The sequence below is a fragment of the Capra hircus genome, chromosome 5, assembly GCF_001704415.2.
Source record: "Capra hircus breed San Clemente chromosome 5, ASM170441v1, whole genome shotgun sequence".
Taxonomy (NCBI): Eukaryota; Metazoa; Chordata; class Mammalia; order Artiodactyla; family Bovidae; genus Capra; species Capra hircus.
In genome coordinates, this window is record NC_030812.1 from 31,760,579 (window position 1) to 31,782,655 (window position 22,077).

The following is a 22,077-nucleotide window of genomic DNA, read 5'->3' on the forward strand; positions in this document are numbered from 1 at the left end:
GAGGGACAGAATGAGGGAGGTAGAGAGGAAAGAAGAAAGCAGGGAAGGAATAAGGAAGGAAAGAAGCAGGGGATGAAGGAGGGAGGCAAGCAGGGAGAAAGGCAGAAAAGGAGGAATGGAGGTCCCAATAGGGCAAACTGGGAAGATATTTGATTCTCAGTCTCTAATGGGAGAGCTGGAAGGGTTGAATGTAGCTCTTACCTGAGGCCTCAATGCTCAAAGGCAGAAGTTGAACAGCAAAATATTGTCCATGGGAAAATGCTGAGTTCAAACCACAAAGGCAGGTCCAAATGGGTCATCAGAGCAAAGGGGGTCTGAGGTGAGTATTAGGTATAGAGCAAAATGAGAATAGGAAAAGCAGAGAAGAAGAAGGCAAATAAGAAATAATCTATACAAATTCAGGAAACTGTAGGACAAGTCCACCAGTTGGGCTTATGTCTTGACCTAGCAGCTTTTTATGCATGGGCAATGCAAGTCTGATTAAAGGGACACAGACCACACATAGTTGCCATATATGGATACATATTGTTCCAGGAGCCTAATAAATTGGGACTATTGTATACAAACCATTTGCCTGTGAGTCTGGTTAGCTCTCAGAACACTGAGGAGACTGAATTAGGTTACAGTGTATGCCATTTCAAAGCCTAGGACTGGATCCTGCCCCATGGTGCCCTGCCAACATACTGGAGCTCAGTGAAGCTCTGCCAAAGCAGTCAGCTGGCCCCTCCCTTTTCTACATCTCCAAGGCATCCTCTTTTGAAATTCAACACTTTGAACCAAAGTTACCAAGCTCTTTGAGTTACACACTGTCTCATATTATCTCCCTTCTTGATCATCAGTTTCTGGGCGAGAGGGAAAGCATCTAGTTCATTTTCTCATCTCCTATTGAGACGAGTATTAATACAATTACTTCAAACAGTAAGTGCTCAAAAATTATTGAATAAATATTGCTATATATTTCATAGATGCTGGGAGTGATTACACCAAAGAATTTTTTAACTTCTTGAGGAAAACCTTTTTAGACCTAAATTCTTTTTGAAAAATATAAGGAATTGGACTAATTAATCTCTAAAACATTTCCAAACTGTAAACTACTGAGACAATGACAAGGCCATGTCATTGTCATTTATGTAAAAATATATATTTACAACCTCTCTATCATTTCTAGTATATTATTGGGCACATAGTGGGAACTCAATAAATGTTTGCAGTGAACTGACTCCACTACAGATATATTTAAGCTGAGAAGAAACACAGAAACACATTCAGAAATGTATTTCTGAAGTTTCACATAAATTGCTTAAGAGTTGTATACTACTTAAAATATTCAAAAGAAATGTGTTATTAAATGGAGTCTGAAGGTGAATATTTTTTTACAATATTTGGAATAACTTTGTGATATAATAACTCCTTAATCTTTTTCTTAAATGTCTTTCACATTTTTATATATCAAAGTTCCTAATAATAGGATAAACCAGATTAGCAGCTTACAGTTATGGAAGAGCCAAATGACTTACTATTGATTAAATCAAGGTATTCTTCATAGAGGGAACTGTCCCTCTTTCTACAGTTTCACAGATTCCACTCCCCACCCACCGTACACAATTTTCTCTCTTGCGTCTTAACTAATTTTTCAAATTTAGTCTGTCTACCCATATTTATAATGATATTCACAATTTTTTCACTTTCCAGTGTTCCCTTTCCACATTCCTCCCCCATGCTTAACCACATGCCTCACCATTTTCAATAATGGGTATGCCTTCCACAGTGTCTGGATCATCCACGGTATCTAGACTCTCCAAGGCATCTGTCCCAGACGGTGGCTTTTGTATGAGCATGCTGGAAGTTGAAGCTTCTTCAGCTGAGAAAAAAACATTTCTAGGTTATCCTCAAGGTGGGATTCAGGGAGGAGAGTGCTCTTTATTCTCTTTCACTTTCTATTTGGCTCTCAGCTAGCTGTCCAGGGCATTTTATGCATAAATCCAGTGAAAAAATTAGAGAAGTGATGGCTCTTATCAATAACTATCTTACGTCCAAAAGGTTATACTCTTGACATAAAAGAGGTGAAAGCAGAACACAAACCTAGAAACTTTAAGACTGGGGTGGAAGAGAAAGCCATTTTCCTTCAGGATTATATTTATCTTATAGGTTTTGGAGTGTTCATACATTTAATACACCTACTACCAGCACATGTGCTATAAATCTTGTTCTATCTCAACTCCCAAGTCTTTCTTATCTGCCTGGGGGCTATCCTCGCATAATAGGCCAAAATCTCACCTGACACTTGTGAAGGGAAAAGACAGGACTCAGTCATAAACATTTTATCATAGTGAGAATGGAATAAACAAGATCAGTTGACTGCTAGACTGCCTCTGCACTGCTGCTGCTGCTGCTAAGTCGCTTCAGTCGTGTCTGACTCTGTGTGACCCCAGAGACGGCAGCCTACCAGTCTCTCCCGTCCCTGGGATTCTCAAGGCAAGAACACTGGAGTGGGTTGCCATTTCCTTCTCCAATGCATGAAAGTGAAAAGTGAAAGTGAAGTCGCTCAGTCGTGTCTGACTTTTAGTGACCCCATGGACTATAGCCCATCAGGCTCCTCCATCCATGGGATTTTCCAGGCAAGAGTACTGGAGTGGGGTGCCATTGCCTTCTCCCACTAGTAAGTCTCATATCCTATACTGAGATTCCTGGCAAAAGAATCCATTCTGTTACTGGAATATGATCAGGAGACAATGGTACCTGTTCTCTGAGGAGTCCTGACTAACTGGCGAGACTGAGTTACACACATGAAAAATTTCAGATGAAATTCCACTTTACGCATGGTTGCCTCCTAGAAATAGAGACAGAATATAATGCAAATCAACAGATCTGTGGAAAAATTAAGATGGACAAAAATGACATGGACCAGGTATGTTCAATACTAATAGGCCTTAGGTCCTAAGTATAAAATGTCAGCATATGAAGTGATACATACTATCTACTTTCATACACTTGACAGGACAAGATATCCTGAACTCAGCAAGCATTTTCTCCAGCAGCTGAGAGGAGCTAAAGGCTGGAGGCCTCCAGCTCAACCAAGTCTGACATGACTGTGGCTGTCATCTGGGTCTAGAGTGCTTACTCAGAAGCATTTCTCCAAGACTTCTAGATGGGCCTGGGTCCTGAGGCCCACCAAGCTGAGGGACTTGGTGACAAGTCTAAATGAACAAATGTATGCCTTCTCATTATTTTCTTTTAAAAATAAGAATAAAGGTTAATCAGTTCACTCCCATGAACAACAACATGGTCATCTAGTCCTTCAGAGAGCAGAATCCTGGGATGGATCTCCAGATAACTTTCCTCACACCTCCTGGAGGAGTGTTTCAAACTCATCCATCGTTCTGGAAGTTTCTCCACTTTTCCAGAGTCTAGCCTAAGCCAATCCCAAGCTGTCCCCGCCCCCCCCACCCCGGCCCACCTTTTCCCCAATAGCCAATCATGCATGATAGGCTGCAAAGAGCACAGGACTGCAAGTTAAGAAACTTGTTTCCTAGTCCCAGATCTGCCATGTACTTTATAACTTTGGGAAATGATTCCACTTCTCTGAAACTCGTAGACTAAATGATGGCCAATAACCTTTACAAGCACTAACGTTTTGTGATTCTCGCTAAAACATGAATCTTGCCCGGGCTAGATTTAGCTCAGGTCTACATCTGTCAAGGTGGCCACCGGTTCCTGCAGTTCAAGGGCCACAGAGAGAAGCTGCCATGGAAACCAAAACGTGAGCAGAAATCGCCGAGCGGAACCAGAAGGCGGCGGGTAAGGGGGCCGAGGGAACAGAGAAAAGCGAAGGACGATGGGCACACTAACAGTATTCTAATAAGGAGAAGGAGAAAAAGCCCAGACTGAAAGAGGAAATTATGACTACAGTCTTAGATGAGTCCCTTGGCGTCTGAGGCCTAGCCACACTGCGCAGGCGTTCCGCGGGTCCTCAACTCTGCTCTTTGACCTCTCGCCCCACCCCCTCCTCCTCCTCCGCAGCCTCGGAACAGCTCTTCCGGTGTTGTGGAGGCGGTTCCGGTTCGCGGCGGTTCCCGGGTTTTGCGTTCCGCGCCCGGCCGGAAACCCCTTCGCATAGCAGCCGGTTCCGGTTCGGTGAGTGGCGGCGGGAAGCTGGGGGAGGGGTGAGGATGGAGGGAGCCTTGACCGGGAGGCAGAGCGGGCCTGGGCCCGGCAGCCTGGGCTGGGCTGGACGGAAGCGGGGACAGCTGTGGGGAGTGCGCTTTTTCCTCTGCCCCGCCCCCTGGGACCACCTCTCCCCCCTGCTGTCCGAGGCCGCGATCTGGCGGGTGGCCGTTAGTTAGCTTTCCCGAGGCCGTTCCTTGAGGCCTCTTTCTCCGGGGTCGAGGAGAGGCCGTCTCCCTACGGTCACGGCCGCCCCATCTCAGCGCCTAGCCCTACTCGTGAGGAAAAGGCCGGTTGGGATTTCGGGGCTTTCCCGCCAGAGCAGGTCTTCTCTCAGGGGAAAGCTGTTTTCATCGGGAAGCTCAGCTTTTCTGTTATACGTGCTTCACCTCCCGCCTTCCTTGAGGCTTGAAAGATATTTCTCGACTACTTCTGCGTCTCATGTAAACATTTCTCCAACTCTTTTACTCTGTGGTATCTCCCAGAGATGTGATACCGCTAGTGCCACCACCAGAAAGAAACGTCTGGACCCTCCTGCCCAGGTTATGAAAATCCCCTTAACTGCCGCCGTTTGCTTACCTGGCTTATCGCCTCCTGGTAAATTCCCTCGAACCGTCTCTTTCTTGCCGTCCCCTATAACGTGATCTCTCTGGATATATACCCAGTTTCTCTTGAGCTTGGTGATTTCTGTTTATCGGTGCCTTTGCAGTATTTCCACTATCTTGTTGGCAATAACTCGCTGCTTTATCACTTTCTCGTCAGCCTTGTTAAAGTCATTTCACCTCACGTTTGTTTGCTTTTTATATTTGGGGTGGTGGTGATTCCTGTGAAATTTATGCCTTTTAGAGGCCCCCAACTAATTAACTTAGGGTCCTTCTTCCAAGTGGGTGATTTTGGATGATTTTAGATCGTATCACCTCCTAAGTCTTTATAAAGATAATTTGTGTTAAGGGCTTCTGTTGAGAGATAGGTTACACTGAATTTGGAATTACAGTTACAGTGAAACTTTAAGCATGTCTTTAAGAATGATCCCTTAACCTGCTAGTTTAGAGATTCCCTTTTCTCCTTTAGTCCCATGTTGGAAGCCTCATTTGTTGTGGAGAAGCCTCACTCACTTTTACTTAATTCCAATTAATTATCCCAACTGCAAAGATGGTCTTCCTATCACCCATCTGATGACAGATCTAGAGGCAGCAAATGAATTAAAAACAGGTTCTTCTACCTCAAGATAAGGTGATGTAATTCTTGACTACTGCTTTGGAAGTCTTTCCTTTTCTATACCTGACTCCTACACCTTCTATCAGTTGCACCAGCTTTATTACCTTGTTTTGAGTATCTGTTGATGAATCTGGTTTCCTCCCTCTGACAGTGAGATTCTCAGCAGCAGGGACCAGTTCTTACTCATCATTGTATCCCCAGTCCACTCTGTGTTATTGGTGCACAGTAAATGTTTGTGTGTGTGAAAGAAAGTGAATCTTTTTTTTAAGGATTTTAAGGTGTTAGAGTCTAATTTGAGTGATGCCTTGTAGAAATATGAAAGACAACCAAAAATTGCATAATGATAGAGTGCAGACTGTTTCATATACATAATTTTCCAGAGTTTGTAATAGGATGATTCACATGATCACTTCCACACCCTTGTCATTATCAGGAATTATTCCTTCTACATCTTGGTCCTGCAAAAAGCTAATTGTACAGTGCCTCTCCTCAGTATATACTTTCAGATAGCTTCATGGTAGCTCTAAATGTTCACTTTTATAATCACCTCTTTGCATGTTTGTCTTACTATGCTCATTACGTCCTGTTATTGTCAGGACTTTGCCATCATTTTTTTTTTCTTTCAGATTTTTTGTTACCTTGTGCTCAGCCATTTATCTGACTTCAACTGAATACCTGTAATTACTTATGTTTTTTTTGTAAATTAAATGACTGATGTGAAGTAGAAAATGAAGTACTAGAATACTCTTAGAAGGAAAAATTTCTCATGCTTGAAAGAATTTGGTGACATCAGAAGTTCCAGGTCCAACATTTCATGTTGAATCTTGGGGTAAAATATCCTTTCTCCCATTATATTTGCACAATGGCAAAAAGAAAATAGCATAAGCACACCCAAGAAGCTCGATATGCCTGGGAAATCCCATGGATAGAGGAGCCTGGTGGGCTTCAAGCTGTAGGGTCGAAAGAGTCAGGACTTGGCGACCAAATAGTAGCAGCAGCAGCATAAAAAAAGTGTGGATTCCCCAAATTTAGCTAGAGATTACTTTTATCTTGCCAAAGTGTATGAATCCTTCAATAAGGATATGTTGAAGGATGTGAATATTGTGATGTTTGTTGAAAGAGCATCTGCTTATAAGTGAGGATACCTAGATTTTTGTCTTTCCTTTGTCCCATCTTTGTGATTTCAGGCAAGTCACTAAACCTCTCTGGACATAATTTCCAACGTTCTTTGATTTCTTGCTTGCTTCCCTTTCACCTCTATCTCAGCAGTGCAAAGGAGTTTAACATGGGATTGTTCTAATGGGCACCAGGCTTTTAAATTGGCATTACTTTTAATATAACAAAAAAGACTAGTGGTAACTCCTGGCCCATGGGCCCTCAGAACTGGGGCAACTGGGGGACAGGAAGAAAAGAGAGGCAGAGTGTCCTAGAGATCATTGGAAGTGCTGAAATGATTGGACAGTAGAAAATGAGAAAATATTTTAAAACTAACCCTGAAATAAATGTCCCCTTACCCCTCCCCACCCAAGCCAAACAGGTGTGTTTTGAAACATTAAATACGGTAAATATTGAAAATACAACTTTGTGGGTTGTTTTTTTTTTTTTTTTTTCCAAAAAAAGACTAGTGGTGACAGTTATGGAATGGCTTAAAAGAGTGAAATGTGAGAAAGTCACTGCTAGTTTATTGGTTGATAGGATATTTTCCCCTTTATAGGGGACCAGGGAATTTGGCTTTATTAAAAAAGAAGGGAAAAGAATAATCTGGAGAATTACCAGATAGAAACCTTATAGTAAGTTGAGCATTTGGAAATATATTTGAAGCCTTAATCTAAGACTTAAATTCCTTGGGTAACTCCCCTGGCAAGACTGGGTAATCAGATAATAACTCTACTTAGCCTGTACCTATGCCAAGAAAAGCTCAAGCAGCCTTCCTTGATGTGTGCACTTCGGTGTTGGGACCATAAAGGGTTCCTGTTACCATCATTCAGTCTCCTTAAGTTGAAGCTCTGATAGTGCTATGTGGTTGGTGAAATGCTCAGTCTTTTAAAAAATAGGTGATAAGATTATGAATAAATAAGTGTACCACCCCTAGTCATCTCTTTGTAAATCTTCCAAGAAGCCTTGATCCTGGGATGTGTTTATTAACCTAGTTCCACCAGCTAGGCTTTTAACTTCTTTTTCTGGGCAAATTAGACACATTGAGGAGAAAATTTCATATAGGCAAAGGGGCTTTGATTTGTAACCATTTGGTTAATGATGAAGGTGGGGGCCGTATTTAGTACAACTGTGATGAGTTCTTTGATTGTCCTCAGAATGTCTTATTACTTTTTGTTTGGCCTGTAAGACATGGGGAAGAGAAGTCTTAATAGGGCTACTATAAGATCTGTTACTTGTTTATAAAATGGTCTAGCATGAGGTGATAGAGCAGTGGATTGGGAAGAACATTTAGGTTGTAATTTCAGTGCTGTCACTAACTTTATGGTCCTGTGCAAATTAACCTCCAAAGTGTTGGCTCTCCTGACCTGCTTTGTGCTCTAGTAGTCTGTGGGTAACCCATAATCGCTCTTTAGTATAGCACAGGTTGCAGAAATGTTTGGAACTACCTTAGGCTAGTTTTAATTTCCATTCTCTTCCCATCAACTTGCCTTACCATCTTATTTTTTTTCTTCACTAAGAATAAAAGCACCACTTCTGAGTGACTTCATGTTCTATAAGTATATGAAAGAGATGTTTCAGAATGTAATATTTCTGTTTTCTGTCTTCTTTTATAGGACTTTGTATCTTTGCTGAAGTCAGTGATGTGAAAACACCTGACATGGGTAAGACTGATTATGAAGTAGTGTTCAATCCTTTTACTCTAATTAGTTAAGCTGGAATGAAAGAATATTTGCATCTGTGCTTAATAATATTTTCAATATTTGGATTTTTGTGTTAATAATAATTGTAAAGGAGATCGCATCCTAATTATATAATACAATATATCAAACAATTTTCCTTTGGTTGGGCTGTTCTTTATAGCAACATTTTAAAGCATTTTCTCATTCATTGTATTAAAAAGCCAAATACATAGTACCAAGTGTTACTATGTGCAAGGCCTTTTAAGTACTTAAAATACTTAATAGTATCTAGTAGGTGGGCTTCACTGGTGACTCAGTGGTAAAGAAATCCATCTGCCAATGCAGGAGACAAGGGTTAGATCCCTGGATCAGGAAGATCCCCTGGAGATGGAAAAGGCAGTGCATTCTAGTATTCTTGCTTGGAAAATCCCATGGATAGAGGAGCCTGGTGGGCTACCGTCCATGGGGATGCAGAGTCGGAAACGACTTAGCCGCTAAAGAGCAGGAACATCTAGTAGGTACTGTTATTATCTGAGACACAGAGATTTAAGAAACTTGCCTAGGATCACACAACTATAATTGGTGAAACCAGGCTTTAAGCTCAGGCAAACTGGTTCTTTAATATTGTTATACTGTGTAATATGGGCTTCCCTGATAACTCAGTTGGTAAAGAATCCGCCTGCAGTGCAAGAGACCCTGGTTCTATCCCTGGGTTGGGAAGATCTACTGGAGAAGGGATAGGCTACCCACTCCAATATTCTTGGGCTTTCTTTGTGGCTCAACTGATAAAGAGTCTGCGTGCATTGCAGGAGACCTGGGTTTGATCCTTGGGTTGGGAAGATCCCCTGGAAAAGGGAAAGGCTACCCACTCCAGTATTCTGTCCTAGAGAATTCCATGGACTATATAGTCCATTGTGTCCCAAAGAGTTGGACACAACTGAGTGACTTTCACTTCACTTCATACTGCTTATTATATGATAAATAATTTGATGAAGGTAAAATTTTAATTTCATTTAGCTAGTAGCATTGAGAATTAATTGTTATTGGAACATTTTCCTCTGTTCATAGTAGTTTATGTCTGTAATGGAGCAATATAAATAAGTTCAAGACTAGTAGTCAGTTTAGGAATAGGGTGAAAAACTTATACAGTTAGGTCTTATAACATCGCATATGTTTCTTTGAAGTCCACATTAGTCTTCTCTGTACTGTTTTCTCCTTTTGCTCAGTCTCTCTTCTTTCTCCTGGTCATTTGTTTCCCTTTTCTCTCATAGCTGATAACAGTGTGAACCACTGAATTCCCTTCCTCTCATTTGTTTCTGTTCTAGCTCTTTTGTAGTAATAAACCCCTCAAAAAATGGTTATAAAAGTAGGGTTCTGCCACAGTATTGCAGTAACTGAGCTGATGTCTATTAAGAGCTGTATGAATAAATTATGCTTTTTGCAGGGAAAATTTTCACATGGATTAAATTTTACAGTACCTTTTTGAGTTTAAATAGGAAATAAACTGGGTTGAGTATTTGTTTTGAATGGTAAAATTTTTCCCTATTTTTTTAAGATTTTAATATTTAATATTTTTCTATAGTTAAAAAATCAAAATTTTCTTTTGGGAAGATTTCATTATTTTTAAAACTTTGAATTAAGCTCTTTTTATTCTTGTACAAGTCTTGAACTGTTTAGTAGATGATCTCAATTCCAAATTAACCAATTTCTGCACATGGGCCCCCCTTTTTTTTTTTTTGACAGGGACATTTTGAGATTTCTTGCCAATAGTTGTGAGGAGAGGTTTTATTTGATTGTAGAGGTGTTTGGGAGAATTCATTTTTATTAGGTGAAAAGATTGGTTCATGGAAAAATAAATATTGAAGCATTATGTGACTTGAACTAATCTGGACTCTCCCCAGATGATATTGCTGATAGGATGAGGATGGATGCTGGAGAAGTAACTTTAATGAACCACAACTCCATATTCAAAACCCATCTCCTGTCACAAACAGGTTTTTCAGAGGACCAGCTTTCACTTTCTGACCATCAGGTTAGTAATAATTTTCTTTCCTTAATTAATGAATTATTTAGGCTTAAGTTTTCATCTGATAGAGTTTATTTGCCACACTTGAAAACACAGGCAAATATGTAAACTTTTAGAATCGGTTATACTAGTGCTTCTCTGGTAGCTCAGCTGGTAAAAAATCTGCCTGCTATGCAGGAGACCCTGGTTCAATTCCTGGATTGAGAAGATCCTCTGGAGAAGGGCCAGTATTCTTGGGCTTCCCTGGTGGCTCAGCTGGTAAAGAATCTGCCTGCAATATGGGAGACCTGGTTTTGATCCCTGGGTTGGGAAGATCCCCTGGAGACGGGAAAGGCTACCCACTCCAGTATTCTGGTCTGGAGAATTCCATGGACTGTATGATCCATGGGGTCACAAAAAGTTGGACATGACTGAGCAACTTTCCATACTAGTATTTGGAATTTTGTTCGATATGTTAAAGTTAAGATAAGAACCAGGCTATGTATGAATTCTTGGAGAATGGTACCTTTTAGAAAACTCTTATTCCTCAATATTTTATTTACCAATACACGGATCAGTGATCTTTTAAACTGATGTCTTAAAATAGCTGAGCGTTAAACGGGAGGAAATTGAAAATATACAACAGCTCTGAGATTTCTCTGTTCTATAAAGCTTAGTTTCTCAGGGATCAGGAGCATCAGCATCATCTGAGAGCTTATGAGAAATACAGAATCTCAAGTTTTACTCCATACCTACTGAATCAAAATCTGTGGTTTAAAAAGTCTCCAGCTGATCTATATACACATTAAGATTTGAGGATCACTGTTAATAAAGCAGTCTTTCTCAGTAGGAAGCCATTACTAGTTTGGATAAGACTGTTATTTGCTGTGTTCAGAATGTTTAGCATCCCAAACCCCTGGGCACTTAATACCTGTAGCATCTGACCCCAGTAATCATTTTGATAACTGATTATATATCTCCACATTTACAGATTTGTCCTGGGGCACAGGAGCACCCCTGATTAAGAACTGTCCTGTTAAGTTATCAAAAGAATCAAAACCAGGTTGATTTTGTCAGCTGCTTTGTTGTGTGATACAGCTGGCTTTGAGAATAGGATATACTAGATACATATTACCTTGTAATGAGCATTCTATAAACTAAGTTGTTAACAGATATTTTCCCATTTTTCCCCTTGAAGCCTTAGTCATTTCATCAGATTGTCTATGTTTCTTCCTTCCTTACTAGCATGCAGTTTATCATATATATACATATATTTAATTGTTCTGAAATGTGTCATAATCTTGTCTAATTGTATATTTTTCCTGGTGTCAATCTTTATTGCATTTTATTGTTAAAAATATGGCTTAAAATGTTTTTGTTTTGTTTAGATTTTACCTTCCAGGCGAGGAAATTTGGACCGGTCTTACACTTGTTCTACAAGAAGTGCAGCTTATAATCCAAACTATTATTCAGGTATGACACATTACTTGGAGTCAAGGCATTCCTACCTTTCAGTCTTCTTCTTAGCAAATCGTTTGTGTTTACTGTCTCTAAAAGTGAAAACATTGTCAAAAGCAAAATGGTATTTTTTTCCACTAAAACATCATTTTAGTAAGCTATTTGTGGTTGCTGTAATACTTCACTAATCTAGTCTCAACCGAACATTTTTTAAAGAGAAAGTGTTTTTTTGGAATCAGTTCTCCTACTTGCTTATTATGCCATTGTAAAAAGCAGTACAACTCTGGTTTTGGATTTTTTTTTTTTAAGATATGTGTATGTAATGTGAAGCATACTTGTTTTGTACTGATTTAAAGCACAGAGCTAGCCTATTTGTATTTGGCTTAAAACCATAAATTCTGAAAACTTATTTCTACCCAAGCTTGTCCCTCCTTTAGGGCAGGAAATGTTCACTACGTGTTTCTGTCTAGCACCTGCCACAGCCATGCTTGCATATTCAAGGGCTTGCCTTTTCAACTTGTGATCCATAACAGAAATCGGCATTCTCTAGGCTATTCCTGGCCCCTGGCCTGCCTTACTTTTCATCTGCCCCCTTCTTAAGGTTTGGATTTGTAATGATCTGGCTCTGTCTTGGGGAAACTTAAGAGTTTTTTTATTGGTTAGCCTCCTGGCAGCATGACCCAGGAAGATTGTAGTGGTCTTCCAAAGTTTTTCACTCCTCATGCTTTCATCTCCTCACCTGACCACAAGTATGGGAATATTAGCCATACCATTGAACTTGTTTCAGTGGAATTTTTATAAGGATAAATTGAGATAAATATTAAATGCAAATAATAATTATTCTTATTTGGCTTCCTCAGGATTCAGCAAGATGAGATCTCCTCCCCTAAAAAGACGTTAGTATGATGTTCTTTGAGATTTATATTATATTTAAATATCATTTAGTGGGTGGTACTTTACCTTGGGCACTGGATTTTCTCTCCCAGGGTGGGAAATGGTCTCCACATAGTATGTGCTTAATTGTATAGAAAAATCAGTTAATTTTTTCAGAAAGTAACTCTGCCATCGTTGTTGAAAAGTTCTTTCTGATGAGCAGAGAGCCTGAAATCTGGCTTCATAGGTTATTAGTATTAATACTATGAATAGGACAGTTGAGTGGATAATGAAATCAGATCATTAATATTTTCATTTGAACTCAAGCTATATATGCTTGTAATTTTGTTTGCTGGTTTACCATTGGACAGAATATTTGGTTTCAGTTTAAAGTAATTACCTTTAATATTAATTACATTTAATAATAAACAATCATATATAGAAAATTATACTCAAATTATATTCAATATCTCCTGGCTAATTCAACTCTTATGTAATTCTGTGGTCATTTCTGGTTTTTTTGTCAGTATATATCCATGTACACATTGTATGATTCAAAACATACCATCTTTTGTTAACCCAGTTTTTAAAAAAGTATTCTGCTTACCTATTACTCTTCATATTTACCTTTTTCTGTTGATTTCTAATAACCCATGGAATTTATATGCGCATTCACAGTCCTTTACGTCCAATCCCAAAATTCAAAAGGCTCTGAAAACCAAAAATTTTTATCGTAATTTGTTTGACATCAAGATTGAGCTGTATTCTTTTCTTGGCAAAAAACTACATGAATTGATATTTAACTATTTTATGTTTTGCTTTTTTAAAAATCTCTGTAAATATGAATATTTATGAATTTCACTATAGATATATCAGTATGTTTGATAACAAGGTGCTGCTTCAGGTTATACTTAGAAGCACTACATAATATATGCCAGATTATCTTTGTAAAATTTCAAAATTTTTTTTAAATGTAGAAATACAACTGAATCCAAGGGGCTATGATTTAAGATAATGGGCATGTATCTACATTTCCTTCATTTTCTTTATGGTTTAGGTCCCTTCACCTTCATTGTTTTTAGGTATTATTCACCTTCATTGTTTTTAGGTATTATAAATACGTAACTTAAAAACATTTGTTTTTAGCTTTCTTCTTTTAAATTTCAGTAGACCCTTGATATTCACAAAGGGTATTTCTGAGATCATCTCAGGTCTCTATATTCTTGACTGTGGTGGTATTTAACAAATTGCTGGCTTTCTACTCAATTACATGATTCTTGAGGGTTATTTTTCTATGTTTGTCCTCATACCACAAGTTGATCCCTATATCAAAATCTTAGGTCAGAGTTTTTGTCTCTCACTTGAAAGGCCATTTTTTTTTTTTTTTTTTTAGGAAAAGAAAAAAATTTGTAAGTTACTTTAAATGTGATGATGACTTATCAACAATGAGTAATAAAACCATGTTGAATGGAGACGCTGAGCCATTACATTCATTCTCTAAATTAAAACCTGAAGCAGAGGATTCAGATTTATGCCTCTGCCAAATATAATCTAGTCTGTGACCAAACTAATTTATGGTGTTTCACAGACTGCTGAGGTTGCTCTCTGACAATTAGAAATTTAAATCTGTGAATGCCAAAGATCTGTATGCTTTTTTTTCTTATACTGAAAACTGTAATTCAAATCCTTTTACTGTGTACTTTTTTTTAAACTTTGTTGCCTTGCTACACCCATTCTTGTTTATTCCAAGTCCTGCCTGCAGAATATTGTTTCTGCTATTTCCTTTTCTTTTCTGATAATTTACACGTTAATTTCTGTGGTCATTCACCTTGATTTGATTGGGCTAGACATGGGTCCTCAGTTTACTTGCCTTAGTCTCCTCATTATGACCGTATTGGTTTTTGTCTCCTCTCTTACCTTATCTACTCCTCCACTAAGGTGAAAACAAACGCAGGGAAACCTCAAACTAGAATCTAGAGTCTACAGCTTTCCATTTACACTTTACTGGATCTGCTTCTCTATATCAAGCTTTTGAAATATTTCCAAGATCAGACCATGTAAAATGCTGATTTTTTTTTAAAGCTGATTTTTAAAGAAAAATTTAGAAAGCAGAAATGCATCATTTTCACTTTAATAACTTATTGTTGACCAGACTTCAAGACCTCTTGATTTTATTAAGAGCACATTTGGAAAAAAAATTAAAGCATTCTAAATGTTAAATAAAAGTAGCTCAAGATGAAAAGAAATGATTTTGCTCATGCTTAAAATCATTATCAATGTCTTATCTTTGTAAAATATGTTAAATTAGGTTGCCAAACTGACATTTAGTAGGTAAGATGAGTTGAAGCATCCTGTATTCATAAGAACTAAACAAACCTGAAACTTAATAGGAGCAACTGATAGTTACTTTCATTGTAAGTGATTGCCTGACACACTTTTTTTTAATATGAAGTCTCAGTGTCCATAAAAATATTGCCTGTCTCTATAGAACATGTGTATAGAAAAGTAGAAAAATACCTGTAATTCCATCACCAAATTAAAATTTTGGTGTATTCCCCTATAGTGCTGTGTGTGTACACACACACATACGTAATCTTATTTGTGGCATTTGCAAACTGACTTCTTAATGATGGCAATACTAAAAGAGAGTGCAGCCTCCTTGGTGGTCCCTCTGTAACTTTGCTTGATCACATCAGCAGTAGAGCATTGTTCAGTAATATCACTGAGTGATTCTGGTGAAATAGATTGCTTGATCCTGTGCTTTCTCCTTTAATTTTAAAGCCAAAAAACCTGTGACGTCTGTCAGATACCATCAAAGTGGCTACTCTGGTTTATCCTTAGTCTCAAATTTGCATTTTTTGGTAGACTTATTCCTCAAGTAGACAGCTAAAGTTAGATCATTCCCTAATCAAATTTTAGCAAAAAGTATGAGAAACAGATTTCTATCATTATTACTTTGCTTAAAGATAATGATTTTCTGATCCTTTAATGAAACTCATTAGCCTCATGTCTCTATTTTTACAGTAATAGTAATAGATGTCAAGTCAAGCATAGTTGTTGGCTGCAGAGGGAAAAAGTTGTAATTCATTATGAAAATAAATTTAATTATTAGATTAGGTCATACACTGGTACAGTAATGGTGGTACTTAATACCACCCTTGACTATTTCTTTTATTTCTCTTATTTACCCTAAATTCTGATAATCCTGATCAACTTCAAAAAAATCCACAATACAAAACTAGTATTTTGGTCAGTTGCCTTACTTTTTAGATAAGAGTATCAAAAGCTACATTAAGTAATTTAAACAGCAGATACTTAATATTGTGCAAAATTCTATAGTAATATGCTTTGAAAGAGGATCTTCAAAATGATGTGGGCATTAGACAAAAATTCTGGAAGTAGAGAATTACATTTTTACCTTTCCATTGGTGCTCCTCAGTCACATTGGCTAACATCTGAACTTATTTTGAAGGTGCTGTTTTAAATTGTCCCATCCTGCTGATAGAGGAGAATATAAAAATTATCCTACTCCTAGCTGAAACTGAAAGATTTTTATCATCTCAGTTTGTAAGCCACAAGTCATAAAACTGAAATAATAAGTAATCCTCACTTAGTCTGACTGCAGTAACAAGTATCAGAGTATTGATATGTTTGATCATAACATTCAGTGACTGAAGTTATCATACCAGAACCAAATGCATATCATGGGTCATTCCTGCCATAAGCCGGCCAGAATAAGCAGCAATTAGGTTATCTCTGCTCTTAGACAGAGCCCGTGAGTCGTGAACATGGTAATTAAAAACAGAGTGACACCAGCTGCTTATTAAGCAATAACTGTTGTTCATTTGAATTACAATTCTCCTTGGCCCTCCACCTGCTTTCTTACTGGTCTGGCCTACCTTCTTTCAGGCCCAGGCCTGGGAGTGCTTGCAAGATATAGTTGGGGTAAAATGTTGACTTTTGGTGGACACCACGGAGTCACATTGATGCAGATAAGGCACATGGCTGTGGCAGGATTCAGCTCCTTCATCAATTTTCAGGTTAGTATGGCTGAATCACTTATAGTTTGTAGAAGTTCCCTTACTGCAGACTTTGCTGGCAGTTGAGACTGGTATCTTTCTTCCATGAGGGACATGGTGATATGCCACATTACTTTGGAATACAATGTTGGACATGGTTGCAGTCATATGGAGAACCACTGTAGGTATTTGTTTAATTTATTCAAACTTTTATTCTTCTAGACAACACTTCCTCAGACAGTTTTATTGGCTCAGGAGACCTAAGAACCTTTGGCCAGAGTGCAAATGGCCAGTGGAGAAATTCCACTCCGGTATCAGGTTCAACTTTACAAAAATCAAGAAACAGCCGAAGTCTTTACCTCGAAACCCGAAAGACCTCAAGGTAAGTATTCTGGCTGCTTAGTTCACAAGCCCTTTCTCCATTATAAGGGAAAATGGCCATAGGACAGTTGTTACTTTGGCACTTTTAAGAAGTAACACCATTTTTGAACTTTAAACCATAGTGCATACGTGTGCATGCTAAGTCACTTCAGTCATGTTTGACTCTTTGTGACCCTATGAACTATAGCCAGCCAGGCTTCTCTGTCCATGGGATTCTCCAGGCAAGAATTCTAGACTGGGTTGCCATGCCATCCTTCAGAGGATCTTTCCAACCCAGGGATTGAACCTGAATCTCCTACATCTTCTGCATTGGCAAGCAGGTTCTTTACTACTAGTACAAAGATGTGGACAAATTCATTTTGTACTTTCAACTTTTAATTTATTTGGTGCTGAATTTTGATGACAGCCAAAGTGAAAATGGATCAATTTCTGCAACTTTAATAGCAAAGAAACCACATTTTGCAGACTTTTGACATGAGCAGAGACCTGACTTCAACCAAGCAGGCTTTTACTTTGGATCACTATTTCTCTTAGATAATACACGCATAAAGAACTTCATCGTAGTTAGCCTAACTTATAAGCCCTGCTTACTCCCTCACCAAATTTATTCTGATAATTAAAGCCAGCTGAAGTTTGGCTTAGAAACTTTCCCCTCAAATACTTTATGTTAGTAAATTTTTTATATGGTATTTATGATTTCTTAAATATTACTCTGGTGATAGATTTTAGACATGTAGGGTCATTTAGTTTTTGGTTTAGTCAAAGCTAAGCTTTCTCGTGTTAGTTGAAACCAACTTGATAGTTTTTATTTTATGATTATTAGCACATGACCTCTGGAAACATGTGTGAGTACCCCTAGGATTTGTCTTCCCTACTTCTTAATATTTAAAAAAATTATAAATCATTAATATAAAAAAAGAATTCATTAATACAGTTGCATTGTAAAAATTAAAACATTGCCAATAAAGCCAAAAATCCCTTAACCCCTACTCACAGTCTTACTCCCTTCCTCTTCATGTGTTTGCTTCCAAATCTTTTCCTGTGTTCATTTCTCTTTCACTCTCTCTTACTTATATATAGAATGATATATATGCTATGTAATACTATAGAGTGTATAATATGTTTACTTCATTAAAGATATTCTGTATGCATCATTTGGCAAGTTGCTTTTTTTTACCCAATAATGCCATACTGCTATTTTTAAAAATAATGTTATTATAGAAACAGGGCACATGCTTTGTACAAAGTTAGAAAATACAGATAAGCACAAAATAAGCAATAAAAACATCATATTCCCACCAATCAGAGATCACCTTTGTAATGTCTTACATTAATATATATATCCTTCCAGATATTTTCCTCTGTTTACACTCATTTTTTCCAAAAATGAGTTCACACTGTGCATACTCCTCTGTAATCTTTTTCAGTCATCTTCTCTTTTTTCATTCAGTAAATTTTATCTTGTACACCGAATAAAATATATTTAAATTTTCCTAGTTGACCCAGAAGTATGCTTTACAGCTAGTTTGTCCAGACCTTATCCTTTTGCAGCTAGTTTGTACAATCTAGAATTGTATCAGTAGTTATCCCCCTTCAGTTTCTTACAGTCTTGAATAGCACTCGCTTTTCTTTATAGATCCATGATGTTTTATAATTATTTTTTAAGTAGATAAATTAAGATTTTTGTTGGAGTTTCAACATCAAATTTTCAAAAATTAATAGAATGAATATACTGAAAAGTCGAAGGATATAGCAGACCTGAAAAGCGCTGTGAACCAATTCAACATGATTAAGATTTATACAGTTTTCACATGGTGGTAATATACAAACTCTACTCGAGTCCTGTGGACTGTGAACCAGGAGGCACTGTGTGTACATCCAGGGACATGAGGTTAGAAGCAAAAGTTTCATGGTCTAAAAGCACTGAAATCATACAGAGTCTGTTCTCTTATCACTATGGAATTATGTTAGAAGTCAATATCAAAAGATATTTGAAAATAACCCACATATTTTCAGGTGCAATGTGACATTTACCAAGAGAGTTCTTCAGCTTAGCCATTGAAAGCCTCAGTAAAGTTAGAGGGTGATTGCAGAGAAGAAAGCATTTAAATGAGAAATTAGTATCAAAATGAGGGATTAACATTAAAGATACTTTAAACAAAATCCCATGTATTTGGACATTAAGTGTCCACTTTTAAATGATAAGTGTATCTAAGAAGTCATAACAAGGAAAATTAGAAAATATTTTTAGCATAAAAATGAAAAGAGAATTTACCAGAAATTGTTGCATGTAGCTTAAGCTGCTCAATGCAGTTGAATACAACGTGGAGTCTTGAATAAGACAAAACAAATAGTGGACACTAGCATAACATTCTGTGAAACTGGAACAAAATCTGTAGCTAATACTCTATCACTTGTTAATTTTTTTTTTTTTACAACATAGTATTTCTTTATATTATCAGAATTGGATTAGAAGTTTCATGCCTCATTCAAAAATTTTTTAATATACATTTTTTTAAATCACTAAGATAATAAATTTTCTAGACTTTCAGCAGTAATACTAGATCCTAAAATACATGGAATTATATCAAAGTTTTCAGTGACTGTAAGTTAGAAATCTAGCATTCTGTTCATTCTAAGTTGAACAATTATGGAATCAAAATGTCATAAATTCTTTTAGCTAGGCAAAAACTCATAAATCTTCTAAAATATACATATTACACATACTGTGTGTGTGTGTATATATATATGTATGTGTGTACAACAGCTTTTCTACTACAGAATAGCACCCCCTTTTTTATGACATGATGTTTTTCTGCATAATTTTTACCTTTTGGATTTGACACCTATGCTTCCTCACAGTATCATTATTTTGTCCTCTCTTCGGCATGTATTTTATAAACTAGGTTTTTTTGCTTGAGTAAAATCTGATACTGTGTTATATCACATTAGAAAACCTACAACCATGTTGTTAGTGATGCTGGGTTGACCTCTGGATTAGAGTGATAACACTCTGATCCTGAATTATTAGGTTTTCTTCCTCCTTTTGACTAAAATGTCACCTAAATGATGTTACTTTGGCATTATATGAATGACCAGTTTCAAATCAACCTAAGAGTTATTAAATGATAACCCTTATCTGATAATTTTTTAATTGAGGTATAATTGATATATAACATTGTATTAGTGTCAGGTGTACAGCATAATAATGTAATATTTGTATATATTATGAAATGATCACCACAATAAGTTAACACCCATCATCATACAGAAAGATCTACTCTCTTAGTAACTTTCAAATATGGTATTACTAACTGTAGTCACCATGCTGTATATTACATCCCCATGACTTATTTTGTCACTGAAAGTTTGTACCATTTGGTCCCCTTTGACCTGATAATAATTTTATTGAGTTAATGAAATAGTATTTTTCTGATTTTATCATTTCTTTTGTACTAATTAATTGGCACTCTGCTATAAGGGAGAGCTTTTTTTTGTTATTAGTTAGAGCTGTTTGTTTACCCTCTGGGAAGGCGGAGTATGTGATAATAAATCTTTCTTTTTCATCACCAATTTTCGAAGTAAGTTTTAGCCACTTCATGTGGTTCAGATCAGTTCAGATTAATTCCATCCATGACAATCGTTACTCTTCTAATGCTTACATTCTCACAGCGGTGGCCAGTGGGAGCTCCTTCACTCTTCCATCTGGGTCTGATTCAACCTTGTTGGTTGGTGGTAGCTCCCTTGCTTTCTGGCATTGCAGGATGCCCTCATGCTGTTTCTTTAGGTAGAAGAATCTTTGCGTTAAAACACACACAGACACTCTAGGAAAAATAAATACAAAAGACACTGTGGGGAATCCATTATATCCTTACCAAGCAAATTGTATTGGCCTTCCCATCTTTTCCTGGCTACATCTACCCATCTAAGAAAAGAAGCCTGTTCCTGAGATTCTAAGTTCTTGCTCCTTTACCCACTCCATCAAGTATAAAAATCAGAGTTTGAAAGAGTTAGAGTATATGTACATCTTTATTTTCTTTAGACCTAATCTGATTTCATTTGGATTCAGACCACATGTATTGATTTAAAAAGTTCATTTCAATAAATTCAGCTTAGTTAGCTATGTATTTATTCTTCATCCTCAGCAGAAAGAAAATTATATGAGTGTAAGTAGCTATGCTGGGTGATAATAGATGAAGAAGAACACGTAGGAAATAACTATAAATTATTAACCTAACCTTAGAGATAAAACTGGGTTTTGAGTCCACAAAAATATTTTTATTGTCAGTTTTCTGCATTAGTTGAAGCAGATATGGTATCAAGAAACAATTCTTCAAAAGAGGTAAGCAGAGAGGCCAGAAGAAGTCACAGTGATGCAGCCTCATAATAAGCCTTCTAGTTGTTTGTAGTGATAGATGGGAGCCCTCTGTTGGCCTTTTAGCAAACTTTAAAATTCAATTGAAAGACTCATTTGAACTTCAGCTTTATTCGTCTTTGCATATTTAATCTTAAAATATTTTCCTCCAAAAGGCTGGAAGAGGGCCTGCAGGGAAACGTGTGCATATTAATGTACCTTGAACCCATATTTTCTGAAGAAATCTAATCCAATGTGCTTTCTGTCATAGATGGTGAAACTAAGAAATAAAATTTTAGGTGTTTGATAGTTATATAGTTTGGCTGTTTAAGACTTCATAAAGGGCAGAACTTGAAAAAGCAACTCATGTATCATTTCCTGGGTATTTCCCTCGCAAGGTACATCTGTCATTCTACCTGTTAATTTTTTGTTTCTGTTATTCCACTTTGTTTCTTGAAAGTGGGAATCACTGGCCTAGATTTTCATGTCTTTTCTTACAAACTCTTTTTTTTTTTATAGTGGATTATCAAACAATTTTACAGGAAAGTCAAACCATCACTGCCACGTGTCTGCATATGAAAAATCTTTTCCTATTAAGCCTGTTTCAAGTCCATCTTGGAGTGGTTCATGTCGTCGAAATCTTTTGAGCCCCAAGAAAACTCAGAGACGACATATTAGCACAGCAGAAGAGGTAAGGAAAAGCTGCTAAAAGTTAAACTTGCCCTGCATTTGGCTATTTGTTCCCTCTGACTTAGATGTTTATTAACC

General features: G+C 37.3%; 1 protein-coding gene and 1 long non-coding RNA gene across 4 annotated transcripts in view; one reads left to right on the forward strand and one right to left on the reverse strand.

Annotated features, from left to right (window-relative positions):
• On the reverse strand, positions 208-5,924 carry LOC108636003. The gene is made up of 3 exons (XR_001918047.1): positions 4,744-5,924; positions 1,739-1,861; positions 208-314 (listed from the first exon to the last, which is right to left on the reverse strand). It is a non-coding gene; the product is annotated as an uncharacterized LOC108636003 (long non-coding RNA).
• Positions 3,709-22,077, forward strand: part of SENP1 (SUMO1/sentrin specific peptidase 1) — a 51,831-nt gene continuing 33,462 nt past the window's right edge. Inside the window, exons 1-6 of one of the 3 annotated variants that reach the window (XM_005680028.3) lie at positions 3,709-4,761; positions 8,154-8,201; positions 10,121-10,251; positions 11,613-11,697; positions 16,797-16,956; positions 21,829-22,000. In XM_005680028.3, the coding sequence (XP_005680085.1) occupies positions 4,710-4,761; positions 8,154-8,201; positions 10,121-10,251; positions 11,613-11,697; positions 16,797-16,956; positions 21,829-22,000 (648 nt within the window). In that variant the 5' untranslated portion in view covers positions 3,709-4,709. The remainder of the gene's footprint in view (positions 4,762-8,153; positions 8,202-10,120; positions 10,252-11,612; positions 11,698-16,796; positions 16,957-21,828; positions 22,001-22,077) is intronic. The other 2 variants (XM_013963835.2, XM_018047865.1) reach the window with 2 other exon arrangements.